This window comes from Stigmatopora nigra, chromosome 7, assembly GCF_051989575.1.
Source record: "Stigmatopora nigra isolate UIUO_SnigA chromosome 7, RoL_Snig_1.1, whole genome shotgun sequence".
In the NCBI taxonomy this organism is placed as follows: Eukaryota; Metazoa; Chordata; class Actinopteri; order Syngnathiformes; family Syngnathidae; genus Stigmatopora; species Stigmatopora nigra.
The window spans coordinates 7,564,855-7,580,064 of NC_135514.1; the positions used below are offsets into that span (position 1 = coordinate 7,564,855).

General features: G+C 42.5%; 2 protein-coding genes across 3 annotated transcripts; one reads left to right on the forward strand and one right to left on the reverse strand.

Annotated features, from left to right (window-relative positions):
• Positions 1-105: 105 nt before the first annotated feature.
• Positions 106-10,562, reverse strand: znf576.1 (zinc finger protein 576, tandem duplicate 1). Its single transcript, XM_077721543.1, has 10 exons — positions 10,476-10,562; positions 9,052-9,502; positions 8,422-8,925; positions 4,930-8,333; positions 4,488-4,734; positions 3,532-3,723; positions 3,378-3,455; positions 2,888-3,059; positions 2,592-2,772; positions 106-2,510 (listed from the first exon to the last, which is right to left on the reverse strand). Exons 2-10 carry the CDS (start codon positions 9,467-9,469, stop codon positions 1,296-1,298), a joined length of 6,411 nt encoding a protein of 2,136 aa, XP_077577669.1. The 5' UTR covers positions 9,470-9,502; positions 10,476-10,562; the 3' UTR covers positions 106-1,295.
• A 346-nt stretch (positions 10,563-10,908) lies between these two features.
• Positions 10,909-15,000, forward strand: LOC144199430 (uncharacterized). 2 transcript variants are annotated; one of them, XM_077721067.1, is made up of 5 exons: positions 10,909-11,170; positions 11,372-11,722; positions 12,000-12,970; positions 13,894-14,077; positions 14,153-15,000. In XM_077721067.1, the coding sequence occupies exons 2-5, from the start codon at positions 11,380-11,382 to the stop codon at positions 14,428-14,430; spliced, it is 1,776 nt and encodes a 591-aa protein (XP_077577193.1). In that variant the 5' UTR covers positions 10,909-11,170; positions 11,372-11,379; the 3' UTR covers positions 14,431-15,000. The 2 variants fall into 2 exon arrangements, with proteins under 2 accessions (XP_077577193.1, XP_077577192.1); XM_077721066.1 differs by having other exon boundaries at positions 13,894-15,000.
• Positions 15,001-15,210: the final 210 nt, after the last annotated feature.

Sequence of the window (15,210 nt, forward strand, 5' to 3'; positions counted from 1 at the left end):
TTATTAGTTTATGTATTATAATTATATGCTGATTATTAAATAGTAGTATTTATTGATTGTTTATTTGTTATGTGTGCTTTATATTAACAAAATAGTTCGCTTGAATTCTGTGAATTTTATGTCTTCAGTGTTTTTTGTGTGTGTATAAAAATGTTAGTGGAGTAAAAACAATAACAACAAAACATTAAAGATGTCTACATAATATGACAAAATGCGCCGTCTGCTGGACAAGATTCAAACTGATCCCATTGACACTACTAACTGTCACAAATTAGTTATAGATATTTAGATCAGGCAGCGTAATTAATAAATGTAGAGCAAACAAAGATAAAATAACACACAGTTTTTGTTCAAAATTAGTTATCACTGGTCACTTTTCTCCAATGCAAAAATGTGCATGATATATAGGCCAGACTGCCAATCTTGCATAAAGAAACATTTCATTGGACATATTTACACTTCATCTAAATAAATTCAATGTTCATGTCAACAAATATGACAGCATAAATGCACATTACTTAAAAATACACCTAGTCCCTATAGGTGCATGATAAAAAAAAAACCTGTTCAGTACATACATCCTGGTGTGCAAAGTTGTGTCATGTATTTGCTATTTGTATACACATGAAAGAGCACAACCAGTATTAGTTCTTTTGTTATTATTTTAAGAAAGGGTTGTTCCATAAGTATAACATGACGAGTGCATATTGTTGTAAAGAAGAATGTTGAGAAAATACAAGTACTATTGGATAGCTGTAACAACTTAAACGATGACAACTGCTTGCAAGATGTCATGAAAGAGCTTAAAATCTTTAAAAAAATAATAATAAATAAAAAAAAACCTGCAAAAGGAATGCAGCATCTGTAAAGCGTGTGAAAAAATATTGTACGTGTAGGACAAACACAACCAGAAGTTATAACATGTAATAGGGAATTCAACAATCAAATATTTAACGATTACATTTTAAATTTAATGTACTATATTGCACTAATGTTTAAATTAAGAATAAAATTGGGGTAGAAAAATAGAAAAATCAATAATGTACAAATAAACAACATTTCCCCGAAGAAATGGCTAAACCTTATTGAATGCCTTGTATTAAAAAGGGCTACTACATGAGAACATACTCAATAGGGTATAAATTATTCTAATTAATTTTTGTATTTAAAAACCTACGGTACTAACTGTTACCGGAAAAGAGCTAAAAGTACAGAATAAAATACCATCTTTCCCGATTTATAAATGAACATGATGACCACACTAATAAATGACTTAACAGTAAGCCTGAAAGGTGCTAGAGATTTCCTGGACTTGCCTGGCTGTGGAAATGTAAAAAGCAATTGTGGTTGCGCGATATGCAGAGAAAGACGCAGCATTTAAGGCAGAGAACACGAGAAGTCCTCTGACAGTCACCGAAACGACACCGGCCCCCTTCGCCCTCGCCAAGCTGCTCTGGCCAGTGTCCCAAACCGTCGTAACGCGTGGCAACATCGGGGAGAGGGTTTTCCTCTACCGTTCCGGGATTAGGTGGGTCGGTTAGAGAGTGAGCTTTCGCCGGAGAGTTTTGCGGGACGACAGAGCTCTGCGGGTCGGAGCCGCTGGCGTCAATCAAAGCTTTGGCTACGGACAGTCTGAAGTCCAGGAGAGACAAGGATGCGGATCCGGACGTTTGAAACTGTCTGTATAAGAGCCAGGAGTTGACCAAAGCCATGTCGGTGAGGTACCAGAGCACCGACAGAGTCCAGCCTGCAGAGGAGTTGGAAAGCGGGATGGGGTAAAGATTCAACAAGTCTTTACTGAGGCGAGCCGCCGCCTGGGCTTTTTCAAAGTTGTTCATGAGCGAGGCCATGTTCCTCTGGCCGTTTCCCGCCGTGGAGAGGATAAAACCTTGGCGCGACTTGCGCAGCATCAGCTTGCCGTCCGAGCTCACAAACTCGTCTCCGATCTGACCCTGGGCGCCGCCCACCCGGCCCGCCCCGTGGATCCCAGCCCCGAGGAGGCGCTCCAGCATGGCGGGGGTGGACAATTCTTGCTTGCAGAGAAACACAGTGCTGCCTTTAGGGACCATTTTCTCGACGGCGTCTTCTTTGTCGGATATATCGACTTTAAGATCAACGTAGTGAAGCAAACCGTCAAATCCAATCAAGGTGGTGCTATGCAGAGCTAATCTGTTATTGTGTCTCTGACCAGTCAATGGAATCAAATACTGATCCACAGCAAAGTTTCCTTGTCTTCTAAGTGACTGGCATCTTTTTTGAAAATGGCACAGAAGCGGTACAACATTCCATAAAGGGTCCGCAGAGTCATTTGACAATCCCCTTTGGTTGCTTCTGTTATCGGACCGATGAGAAAAGTCCGTACGGCTTTGTCGACTCATTTGATCGTTGAGCGTGTCGGGAGTCGCAATCCGCAACGAACGTGACAGCTGAAGGAAGCGAGAAAACGGCATGGCTTCAGCAACCAAGGGTACCTTGGTCAAATTGTCCCAGTAGAGCCGAGGACTGGGAAACTGGGGGAAGAGATGAAAGTAAATAAGCAAGTTTGCCATTCCCTTGTGAAAGTTACATAATGGAGACCGAGGCGCTCTAACCTTCAAAGTTCCCATTGCAATGTGGATCCCAACAAACTGGGCTACTTCCTTGGCGGTGATGCAGTTGTTGGAGGTTTGATTGGAGCAGCGGGCCAATTCCATCCAGGTTTCCCAGCCAAAATATTTGGAGAAGTACTCAATGGGTTCATTGGTCTCTCTTGCTGCTGCTTGGTTAGTAACACTTGACAAAACAAAAACATACAATAAACCAAGTCCATTTAAAGAGAGAAATAAGAAGTAATTCAAGGAAAGTTGTGATTTTTAGAAGATTCTCCATTAATATAAAAAAATCTTACAATTGAGATGTTATACTTGATGATGAGCGGTGGTCTTGGTGCTTGCAAAAAGAATCCAGGACCTCTGCTTCCGCGTCAACATGAGGTGGCGACAACTCTAAAACTCGTACGTCCTCTTCATCAGAAGTCTGCAGGAGAAAGCTCCGCGTATCCGATGGACACTCTGCTTCATCTTAAAAATCAAATGGCCTTTAATTAATCTCTATCACATTTTATCCAGTCATTGCAATAGACAGATCAATCTAGGTACTTGAACAGATAGAAATAATGGACTTGGAAATCTCTTTTTGCCATGTTTCCAACCTCACAGCCTGATTTTTTTCCCACCTCGAACAAGCCTGATTAATTATTTGCAGTATGCAAGAGCCAGTCAAGGGCATGCACGCATAACCTTCAGCCTATTGGTGCACTGGGCACACTCATGCTTTTGTTTTTACTAAATAGTATTGGAAATAATTACAAGTGCAAGTACAGCAAGGGAAAAACAAACCTTGTCTACTTGTAAAGTCGTGAACTCCCACCATCTGCGATTCCCTCAAATCATAATATTCTTCCTGAGTGCCTTCATCTATGTAAATATTAAAAAAAACATCTGTAAGCATTTATATGTGGTGAATGTACATCTGGAAAGAGCCTTGACATACATGACTGACGGCTTCTGGTTGAATCAAGTGTTTGTCTGTCATCGGTGAATACTTCTGGTCTCCCACGATTAATGTGAGAGCCACCCAGAGGAAGTTCCCAATCTTCAGTCTTCACCGGGTAGAAGATGCACTGCTTGTTGGTTAATCCGGGGGACGTAGGGGTGTCACTGGACGTCTCTTCGGTGTCTGTGACTGTGAGAAATCAAGCTTTAGCAACCAGGACGAGCACTTTCTCCTTTATATCATTCCCTTAGCTACAGTGGTACTTTTTGCACGGCAACACGCTTGTAACATAAACAAATTTAAGTGAACTTGGATTATGATGTAGACACTCAAAAATAAGTTTATTCTAACCTTACATTAAACTGAATTCTAATTTTCTTTTAAATTTTGATACCTTTCTTCTTTTGGCTCTATTTGCCCCGCCTCCACCCTGACTTTCAGATGCAACCTATCAAGGGTTGTTTGCTTTGGTCTTCCCTTCAAAATATTCCCAAAATAATGCAGACAAATGTCCTCACATTAGCATAACGCACAACCAAGAAGTAGTATATACTCCTCTCGTATTAGCGTTCGCTCCGCCATTCGCACTGACTAACGGAAAAAAAACACTGAAAAAATGTAATGCCCCGCCCAGTGCTCGTAGACATTACACGAGGGAGTTGTGACCAGAAAGACAGTGACCATAGTCCCAGGTTCTTAAGAGCAGCCTCTCACTTCCGCTGTATGCTTGTATATAAAAAAATGTCTCATATTTCAAGATACATATTTGCCCGAGATTTTACTCGTATATCAAATTGCTCGTATGTCGAGGTATGATTGTACTTACGTTAGTGGCAAAGTTTTCACAATCAACACTACAACCTACACTGAAGTTAACTGTAGAGTCGAGAACAAAAACCTTCAATCTTTGGGTGCAGAAATTGTTGAATGACTAGTTTGAAATCAGCACTTACGTGGTATGGCAGAGTTCTGATCAACAACTTGTTCGGCATCCAAATGGGCGTGTCTGATTTCGGGTTCGGGCCGGGCATCGTCAAGCATAAGTCGGCTCTCCCGCTTCACTAGAATCCTCCGAATGTCTCTGCTGTTCTGCCGTTGCTGCTCTTTTTCAGGCAAGCCTTCATCAAGTCGTGCATCTGATGTATTCTCTTCAAGCTTGATGAGTTGTTGCGTCTCACTCTCGCCAGTGGAGTTCAAACCCTTAAATGAGTCATAAAAAGGTGCCAGATTTAGACCCATTTCAGAACAATATTACTAATAAATGGGAATTTTGCATAAGTACAAAAACTTTTGAGTTTGTCGAAAAATGGTAACGAAACATTCATGTTTTTGTTCAGTGTATTTATGTGTAATTGTGTATTCTATAAGACCGTGTTACAGTACTTCACTTCTTACCTGTCTTTTATTAATACGGGAGGCGATTAGCTGAGACTGCCTGTAAGCCAACACGGGTTCACCTGTAATTATCTTCTCAAGGTAAATTCCTGGAGATTGCCGATTCTCCTGGTCCCCTTGAGATACATTGGCTTCATCCAATCTAGAGAGCGCTGGAGTAATAACCGTGGCAGAAGTGGCTCTTTGTGCATGAGGTTGGCGATGAGTATCTGCCATTGAAGTCTGTGCAATGATGTCATCTTCCTCATTGATTTGGGAGGTATATTTGATTTTTTTATATACAACCTGACAATCCTCTTGTTCCACTTCCAAATCGGTTCCTGTGACAGAGTCTGGCAAAGATTCCCTCGCTATCGTGTCCACTTTTTGAGGAGTTCCTCCTTGTCGTTGACCATGTTTTGCTGCTTCTTTTTTCTTTTGGACTAACATCTCTTCTTCTTCATCTTTAAATTCCATTTGCCGTGTGGAGCAAGACACCGAATGCAAACATTTCATGGTCGAATGATCGCTTGTCTTCTCTGGAGTATCAGCACCAGAACGAGGAACTTCGACGGACCCGCTTTGGGTAAGGGTTTCTTGAGGCGAAGATAAACTTGCTAAGCTTGAATTGTACTCTCCAACGGTAACAAGATCCACCGCAAAAATACCGTCCTCCTTAATATCATTTTCTATAGGGGCTTGGTGTTCAGATTCTAAACGGAAGCTATCGGGAAGACATTTTTCTTGCCGTTTATCTCGGGAAACCCCATTTTGCTCCATTTGAGTGACACTCCTGAAGAGAGGATTCAGTTTCGAAATGTTCATTCTCATCGAATCGAACGGTTTTGGAGGGACGGGAGGTTGAACACTCCCTTCGTCAAAAGATGGTAAAGATGGAGATGGAATCAAAGCAGGAAAAGACACATTTCTTTCCCTGTTCTCCATTGTTACGTCAGATTCGACATCCCAACCAGTCATGGGATTAATGAGTCGAACAGTTCTTCCTTGATGGTCGACATCTAACCTGCAGACGCCTTCAAAAACATTCCCGTTGGTGTATGTGAGCTCAGGACTTTCTAAGATATGCACCATTGCTTTGTGCTTCTGAAGGGAGGCGACTTCACTAAATATCTCCCCACAGTTTTTACACTCCAAAGCTCGCTTGGAATGTGCCGAGGTTATCACTCCTTCGGTTTCCACATTTGAAGAAGCTTTGCGTTTTCGGGCAGTCTTTGGCTTGACGAGTTGGGGTTCCGCCGATTGCTGGGATGCCTTAAAAAGTGATAGTAACGTAAGGGCCTTTTGGCTCTTTTTGGACTTCCCCTTTTTCTTGGAAACTTTGCTGGCACTATTTGTGGTCTTGTTTTTTGACTTTGCCTGGTTTGCTTCGCCAGGCTGGCATTGGTTGTCCCAAGGTAATGTTTCTTGGCCAGATGTTTTTGAAGGATCCAATTTGTAAACCTTTAACTGGGGCTGCTTGTGGCCTTTAAGCAAAAGGAGGGAGTCTTCAGTCACTTGTGTGGTAGGTGACTGTTCTGGTACTTTGCTTTGATTGCTCTTGGAGCTTTTTGTGTCTTTCTGCCCTTTATTAGTCACCTTTGGTTTTTTGGGTTGACTTTTTTGCACTGCTTTTGTCTGGATTTTCTTTTTAATTGCAGCCTTTTGTTTAGTTTTATGCTGATCTCTTTGCATGTGCTCTTTTTTCATTTTTTTCTTGTTTACTTTCTCTTTTCCCGGTGAATTGTTGATCAATTGTAGTTTATTGACTTTCCCGGAGGACGCCATTTTCTTTGTTTTGTTACTTTTGCTGGAAATGTTCCCCTTCTTCGATGGCATTTTACCCTTAAAGCGTTTAGTTGCCCCATCAAATATAGGTTTGCCTCGGGAAGCCTGGCATTGCTGAGAAGATATTTTTTGTTTTTTGTTATTATTCACTTTCTTTTGTGGGCTGAAGTTAACAAGATTGGATTTGTTTGTTTTTTTACGTTTAGCTTGCTTGGCGACACTTTGTAAATCTTTATCGAGGATGGACCCAATCAGTTCTTGCATATAACCTTGTATGAATAAGGCTCTGGCTGGCTTCCTTTTGCGTACTTTCACGAGCTCTTGGGCTGACATGACATTCACAGGTAACTCTGATGTTTGTGGTTCCTGCTGGATGGATGATTGCGAAGGGCCGTCATTTTTTGAAGAAATACAGTCAACCTGATTCGTTTCTCCCTTTTGATCAACTTCTTTATCTTCTGTAGGCTCATCTTGAGACTTCTGATGTGTTCCACTATCGGATGATAAATCAACATGAACTTGACTAGCTTTTTTAGTCTGTGATTGAGCCTTCTCTTGTGAGTTAGCATCGGCTTCTCCAGAATCGTGGGTGGGTGAATGCGGAGAAGCTAAAGCAGAAGAAGCAAGATCTTCATGTTTTGTTTGTAAGGATGTTGGGTCGTCCACAAGTGCAGGCTCCAACAACGGGGTTTCACTTTGTAAAGAAGTCAAGCTCTGTTCAACGGTAGGCTCAAACGATGAGGTTGGTGAGCCGATATCAGGCTCATTTACATTACTTTGACAAGTCGTTATCTCCAGTTCAGTGGTAGGTACCAAAGATGGCGACGGGCTTTCTGGTTGTTGCGCATTTTGCAATTGTTGGAGTTCAGCGCTTGGTGTCAAGGCAGGAGTAAGTTCCAGTATGATATTTTGGTCAAGGTCTTGTGTGAGGTCTGTTTCTTTATTATGGAAAATCGATGGTTCAAACGCATTACAGTTTGTTTCCAAACTGCCAAGTTGTGGTTGAGTTTGATCCATCACCCTTTCCTCCGGATCCATGCTCAGCCCACCTGGAGCAAAACTAAAGGTGAGGCTTTCAACTGGCAATTCATGTGTGTCCAAGTTTGTCAAGGGTGGGTTAATTAGCTGTCCATCTGGTGTAATCGGTTCCAGTGTGATAGTTTGTAACATCGGGTCATCTAAATCTTTGTCCAAAGTCTTTAACTCTACCGGCATCACATTTACAGAATCTGATTGGGGCGGTATAATGTTTATGTTTAAATTGGCTGGTTTGGACAGCTCAGAGATGTGTTGAACTTCCAATGGCGGAGCATAAGGAGGCACTTGACCCAGAATCACAACTTGTTGTACTTTCTGGACATTTCCTAAAGATTCGATAAGCCTGCGTATCGGCTCCGTGTCAATATTGCTGTCGACTTTCTTTAGGGGCCCGTTGGGCTCCAACTGTAGCAACGACGATTGGGGAATCGATATTGGCGTTATCACTGGAGTCAGTTCATTTGGGTATGATTTAACTCGGAGCGGGTTACCAAGTGAAGTGAGCGATACACTGTGTTTCTTTGTAAAATGATGAAGCCGTGTCTTGGGACTTTTGAAAGTGGCTTTGCAAATGGAGCAGGGATACTTGGGCTTTAAGGCATCTGAAGAGTAAACAAAAACAAATGATTACATTCCACATATTTACAGAGCTCGATGATAAGTCACTACACGGCTCAATGATTCGCTTACCGAGCTCTTTCTTCCTTTGCGCTTTGGCTTGGCCCTCTTTTTGTTCACTTTCAGGCAAGTGTGATTGCATATGTTTCTTCAGGGCTTGAGACATGCGAAATCGGTTCCCACATTCCTTGCAAACGTAAGGCCTTTCTCCAGTGTGTACACGAGTGTGGTACTTCAGCAGCGTCATGGTTTTGCAGGTTTTACCACAGTCGGGACATGTGTAACCATTCAAGCCAATGTGAATCTTTTGGTGACGCGTCAGCTCTGATAACTTCTTAAAAGCCTGGCCGCAGAGAGGACATTTATAAGGTTTCCTTTCAATGTGGGTTTTTTGATGGGCCAGGAGCTCGGCGGAGTTAGTGAATTGGCGGTCGCAATGGTAACAAGTGAAAAGACAATTCCTCAGCATACACTCCTCATACTCAGCGGGATGGTTCAACTTCAGGTGGCGCCGTTTACTCTTGAAATCGCTGAAGATGATGTGACATTCCAGGCACTGCAAGGATAGTTCTGATGCTGCGGGAAACAAGCCAAAGTGTTAGACAATATTTTTGACAAAATGTATTTTTCAACTTGGACAAGAATTTCTAGTTGCACACAAGAACTTCTGTTGTAGTGAACATCAACTTCTGTGTTACTTACATGTGAGTGGCATAACCACTGGCTTGGTCATATCCATTTTCAGAGGATCTGTCATTGCTTTTTTGGAGGAGAAGTACCTGTCCATTTTCTTTGACTCTTGTTCTTTAGTTCCAGGATTTCTGTTGGCATAGTGTGTCAGCTCTGATGAAGGATTTGGCTTCAGACCCTCATCAACCTCCATTTCTTCCATGATTTCTGATGGTCCAACCATCCCTATGGCTTGTTCAAGGAAAGTGACTGTGAGTGTTTTATCAGTTTGAGTTCCGTTGTTCTCTTTGAAACATGTGTTGCCATCTTCTTGTGCACTTGCTTCACTTGAAGCTGGCTTGGGAGAACCACTGTCATTTTCCAGTGGCTCCAAGAGGGATGGAGTCTTTACTAGGTTTGCAACACTCTCCTCTTGAGCTGGGTTAAGCATAGTGCTCCTTCAGATGTCGAAAGGGATCAAAATCTGACAAAGGTAAGATGACTATTAGTGAGTGCTAATATGGTTTATAAGGAACATGCAAAAAAATATTTCTACTACTTTGTAAACTAATTTTACAGTAATATTTCAAAATACACCACACCAAAGATGAAATTAAAAGTAAAAACTGAATGAAATGTAATAACCACAGTGTAGCTGCAAATAAAATAAAAATGAACCAATATAACAAGATCTAAGGATCTGTTAAATGTGGTAAACATGTGAGCATGTTAAAGCCTCCAATATGACCAAACTATGACTAATAATAAACTTTAGAAGAGAGCCCTTTGCACCAGAGTGCTACAGCCCATATAAAGTTTTAGGACATGCCATTGTCTAATGGTCAAAACTAAGTATTGTACTTTATGAAACAAAACAGTAAAAATATTTTTTTAATAATATGGTATTACACATTAATAATCATAACAATATAAATGATATATAATAGTATTTATCCTTGTAGTATATTAGGAGCATTTTCTGTGCATAGGATAAATTGCGCTCCTGGGAATTAACGTAAAAAAATGTGAATTTAGAAAACAAACTATGAAAGGGTTTGCCAAACGTTATGATTTGGACCAAATGACTGTGTGACTAGTGTTTATTGTGCGCTAAGCAGATGGCCAAAGGCAGAATGAATGGGCTAATGCATTTGTATCACAAAAGACGAGGAATGGGAGCTCAGGCGCAGTTCCTGTGACATCAAACATATTTTCTAAAATTATTTTATTTGCATGAAGGCGTGCTGTGAACATTTCTAAAATCAGGCTTACAACGAAAATAAATAAACGTGGATTGGCTGTCTTATCATTGACTAGTATGGAAGTAGTTAGCATATATTCGGTGATTTAATGATAAAAACGCGGGTGTGACTCGCCAAAGATGTCCGATTTCTTTTCTTTGCGCTTGGAATCTAAGTGTGTTAAATAATGAACATGAAAATGTTATTCAATATTACCTGATTTAAAGGGTCCACAAAAAAACATCACAACGTCGCTTGCGCACAAAGCCCACAAAATTGGAGACTGGAGACTCAGCGGTGTGACGTCACAATCTAGGAGAAGAGAGGGAGATGGGAGGGGTCTTCTGGTCAACGTGTATTACTGCCCTCTACTGGACCAGAAGCGGACGTGCACCAATTACAAATTCAACTAATTTCAGTGGAGAATGAGGGGCTGCCAAAAGAATTTGTGGATGAAAATGAAGAATGGTACACTACACACAATAAGTGACTCATTAGGGTTATAAAATAAAAATACAGTACACATTATTACCACAGACTCTTACTGAATTGATGAACCACTTACATTTATAAGGGCAGTTAACGGCAGAGGCTGACAGGTATGGAATTATGATAAACGTATCTATTCACGCTTTATGGATGCGTTTAAGACATGCAATACTTCTCCAGAAATATAGGTGCGCTCTTGCATCCGCTACTACTTCCTGCCTTTGTGAAGCATGTTTTGTTATCATTGCTTCCCAACTCGGCTAAGTCACTTCATTCTCCCCGCAATTCAGTAATTGCTTCATCAAACTTCCTGGGTGTCGTATATCCAAGGAGGCTTTTTTTTTTTTGCTTTTTGTTTTGCTATGTTTTGCTGAAAAACAGGATTCGGAACACATTATAAAGCAACGTCTCTTCCTTCCCAGGTGAGCGGCGTGCTGGAATTCCAATAATGCTTTTAGCGAAACAAAAGTGTAGGAAAGGTCACATTCGAATTAACAGTCGCCTTTTTATTTGATACAGTGGTATTTATGCAAGTATTTCTAAAATAAACAGATAAACTCATAGATTTTTAAATAAAAAGCGACCTATTTGTGAAATTAATGATAATTTGTTCCATCCTTCAGAATGCACAATGTCCGTGCAGTACACAATTGATATTCAGCTGACAGAGTTGGGCTTTTCCGACATCCTCCAAGCTCAAGAGAGCCTCTCATGTGATGAGTCCCCGTCACCTTGCCGATCTCCTGTTTCGACCACCCCAGACCCACCTAGAGGAAGCCAGTTCATTAAAGAGCAGCCGACCTGTCCCCACAAAGACCCACAGCCCCCCGCTTCACTAGCAAGCCAGGCCGGTGTGTTACCTGTGCTTGAGCCGTCGCCATGCCAACAGCTCCAAGCATCACCAAGCGGACAGGAGATTGGCAGCATGGCCTGCTCTCCCAATGATGACAAGGATCAGAAACGACTTGACAACGGTATGGTTCGCCACACAGGACTATGAAAACGTTACCTTAAAGTGAAAAGTTGCTTACCAGCCATTTTTAGTCTGTCTAACTGGATGTCTATTTAAATGTTCCCTTACTATGTGTGTGGGGTTAAGGGGGAATATAACAAAAATGTAAACATGGGTACCTGATGCTGGTTGGCCTTGTGGGCTATCTACTTCAAGAGACCATTGACACTTGGAAGCAGTCTAATATTTTCTTAAAAGGCAAACATTTCTCATCCTAACTCTCCTGGTCTTTTTTACAGAGTCGAAAAATTCCGAGGAGCACGTCTGCAGCGTGTGTAGGTTGCGACTGCCCTCTAGCTTCAAACTACAAGACCACATGAACCTGCACACGGGAGCTCGCCCATACTCCTGCGCCGAATGCGGCAAGCGCTTCTCCCAGATCCAAAACTACCACGCCCACCTGCGCATGCACGGCCAGAATGGGAAGGAACGTCCGCAGTGTCGCATCTGCCTTCTGTCGTTCCCCTCCCACGATACCCTTGAGCGCCACCTTCTGGGCAATCACTTGGAAAACGAGTTCTATGAATGCGACCTATGCAAGCGCGTGTTCACCACCCTAAAGGCCTGTGAGCATCACGTGGAGATGCACCGAATCATGCCCGAGGTGGTCTGCGTAAAATGCGGTCGCCATTTCACCCAAGCCAAATTCCTCCAGCGCCATCAGAGGGAGGGGTGCCAGCGGGTCTTCAATTGCCCGGATTGCGTCGAAACCTTCGCTAACAAGGATTTGCTCCTCAAACACAGCTTCTTCCATCTGCGCGTGCCGCCTTACACCTGCGTAAAATGCCGCTGTCACTTCCGCCTGCCCAAACTCTACCGCCAGCACAAGTGCGAACCCTGGCGAATCCACTGCGTGGCATGCCTGAGAGTGTTTTCCTCCCGAAATAGTTTCCTCAAACACAAAAAAGAAACCGGCTGCTGGGGCAACTGCGACGTCAAAGAGGACGAGATCCGATGTCTGGAGTGCGGCATCAGCTTCGGCACCACCGAAGAGCTCAAGGAGCATGGAGGGGCTCACCAGAGGGTCCTCAAGTGTGCTGAATGCGGCAAAGGCTTTCGCTCCGCCTTGTTGCTGATGTCCCACATGGGCGGACATGCCGGGAAATCTCCCTGCCTCTGTCAGAGCTGTGGACTGGGGTTTCCTCATCAGCAGAACTACGAAAGCCACATGAAGACTTGTGTGAAGACAGCCCAGCCCGCCAAAGCTCCGGTGGGTATTGACCACAACTTCTTTCCATCACAAACATGACTTTATGTCACACTTTTGACTTTCTTTCCAAAGTTACATCTGCATCCCTTCGTTTATACCAGTGATTTTCAAACTTTTTTGGCCACCGCCCCCTTCACCGCCGGGCCAAAATGCCAACGCCCCCTTCACCGCCGGGCCAAAATGCCAACGCCCCCCTCTTTACCCCTTTCCAACGAACGAAGCTTAAATAAATAGAAGACAGGCGCCTCAGATATTATTCGCTAATTTCGTTTCTTTTAATAGACCAATGCGCAGTTCACCTCGAATCATAAAAATTGATAGCTGATGCATTAAGCCGGTCGCTGTGCGCATACGTCTGTGGTTAAGGGTTGCCGGCGCGCTATTGTGTGCTCCTCTGCGGCTGACTGGATGGTGGTGGTTTCCCCAGTCGCCTGCATCGACGATAAACTCGCGACAATTAGTGATATACGGTATATGCGCGCTGCTCGTGAGCGCTCGAGCAGACAACGTTTCTTGTTTCAATAAAGCTTGTTTTTTGTCGACTTTTTATTACAGACAATCAATTTTTCCGGTCTTTCTACAAACACCAACGTCACATTTTACTGTAATTGCTCCATCGCCCCCTTCACTATTTCAACGCCCCCCATTCGCCTGTTTATTCGTCAGCGCCCCCCTGAAAGTTCACACCGCCCCCCGGGGGGCGGTACCGCCCACTTTGAAAACCACTGGTTTATACTGAAGCCACTACACCTTATTGTTGACTTCGGGTTAACATTTTTTTCTTTAAAAACATGGTGTAAAATAGAGCTATAACATCCAAAGAAGTGTATGGTCTTTCAATCAACTCTAGGGAAATTCAAGCTCGCTTTGACAGTTTGTGTTCCCTGTTAATTAATTCAATAAGTTTCCATTTTCATTTTCAGATGACTGTAAAGAAACACCCTCCGTCCAAGAAAAGGAATATTATGCCAGTTCCCACCGCAACTGACACATCCATTCCGACAGCAGCTCTCCCCGTGCCTACCATTGCGCCAAAAAATGCTACTTCAACTGCCACCAACAGTAGCGTTCTACAAATCGGGAGGCAGGACCCTCCCACGTCAAATGGCAGTTGGAGTCTCACCCTTGACAAAGCACCTGCACCGGGTTCTAATTTTGTTGTGTTTGTTACCGCGAACGCAGGTACCTTGGCATTCCCGCTCTCGCAGCCTGTCCTGGGAATTCAAACTCCAGCAGCGCAACAATGTCAGAATCAGGATCCTCAGTGTGAACCGATGGATTTATCGGAGAAAGAATCTGATCCGGCACAGAATGGCGTCGCTCTTCCACAGGTCAAAGGTCATACAGGAGAGTTGGAGGCATCTGGTGAGGCCATGAAACACGAAGTAAACACTGACTGCCTTTTGGATCTCTCCATAACATCTTCCACAAAAACATCAGAGCCTCAATCTACTGAATGACTTACGATGATCTGCACGCTTTTAAGAGTATAAAACAATATTTTGGGTTCTTAGTAAAAGCCTGATTTAGTTTTGTAAATCTTTATTTTCTTTTATCAAAAACATTCCTATCTTTCTATTTGTAAATAAATACACAAAATAAGTGAGTGCTAATGATACTGTTACAATTCTTGCTTCACTTGAACTGTTTTTTCTCTCTTTAGAATGTGGGTTAAATTGCAAAATATATGTACACTGGGTTTATTATTAATCCGCTATACTTGAATTGAAGGTGTGTGCAGCTATGTGATGTTTATTGACAATTAAAATAAAAGCCTGATGGTAGATGGGTGATTCTGACATAGCCCTAAAAAAGTTAATAGGTGTTAATAAGAGCATGTACTTTGTAATGTTCTACTTGGGGTGCACAGTGTTTTTTTCAGATTTTTAAAGGTTGTTTCGGTATGAATGATGTAATACGATGGATATTAAATTGAATGAGTGTAACTACTCTACGTCAGGAAAATATAAAATAACCACCGTCTTCCTAAAGCAGTTCAGAAATGCAGGTTTACTGACATTAACATTTGTTCATTGGCTGTACTGTAATATCCTACACGAGATGGATATATTCTTTTGTAATAAAAAAAATGGACCACAGATACAATTTAGATTGTTCAACCTGTCTAACATGCATGTTTTTGGGATGTGGGACGTAAGTGTGGAGTACCTATAGAAAACCCACACAGACTTATGGAGAACATGCAAACTCCACACTAATACATATGGCCACATTTGAAA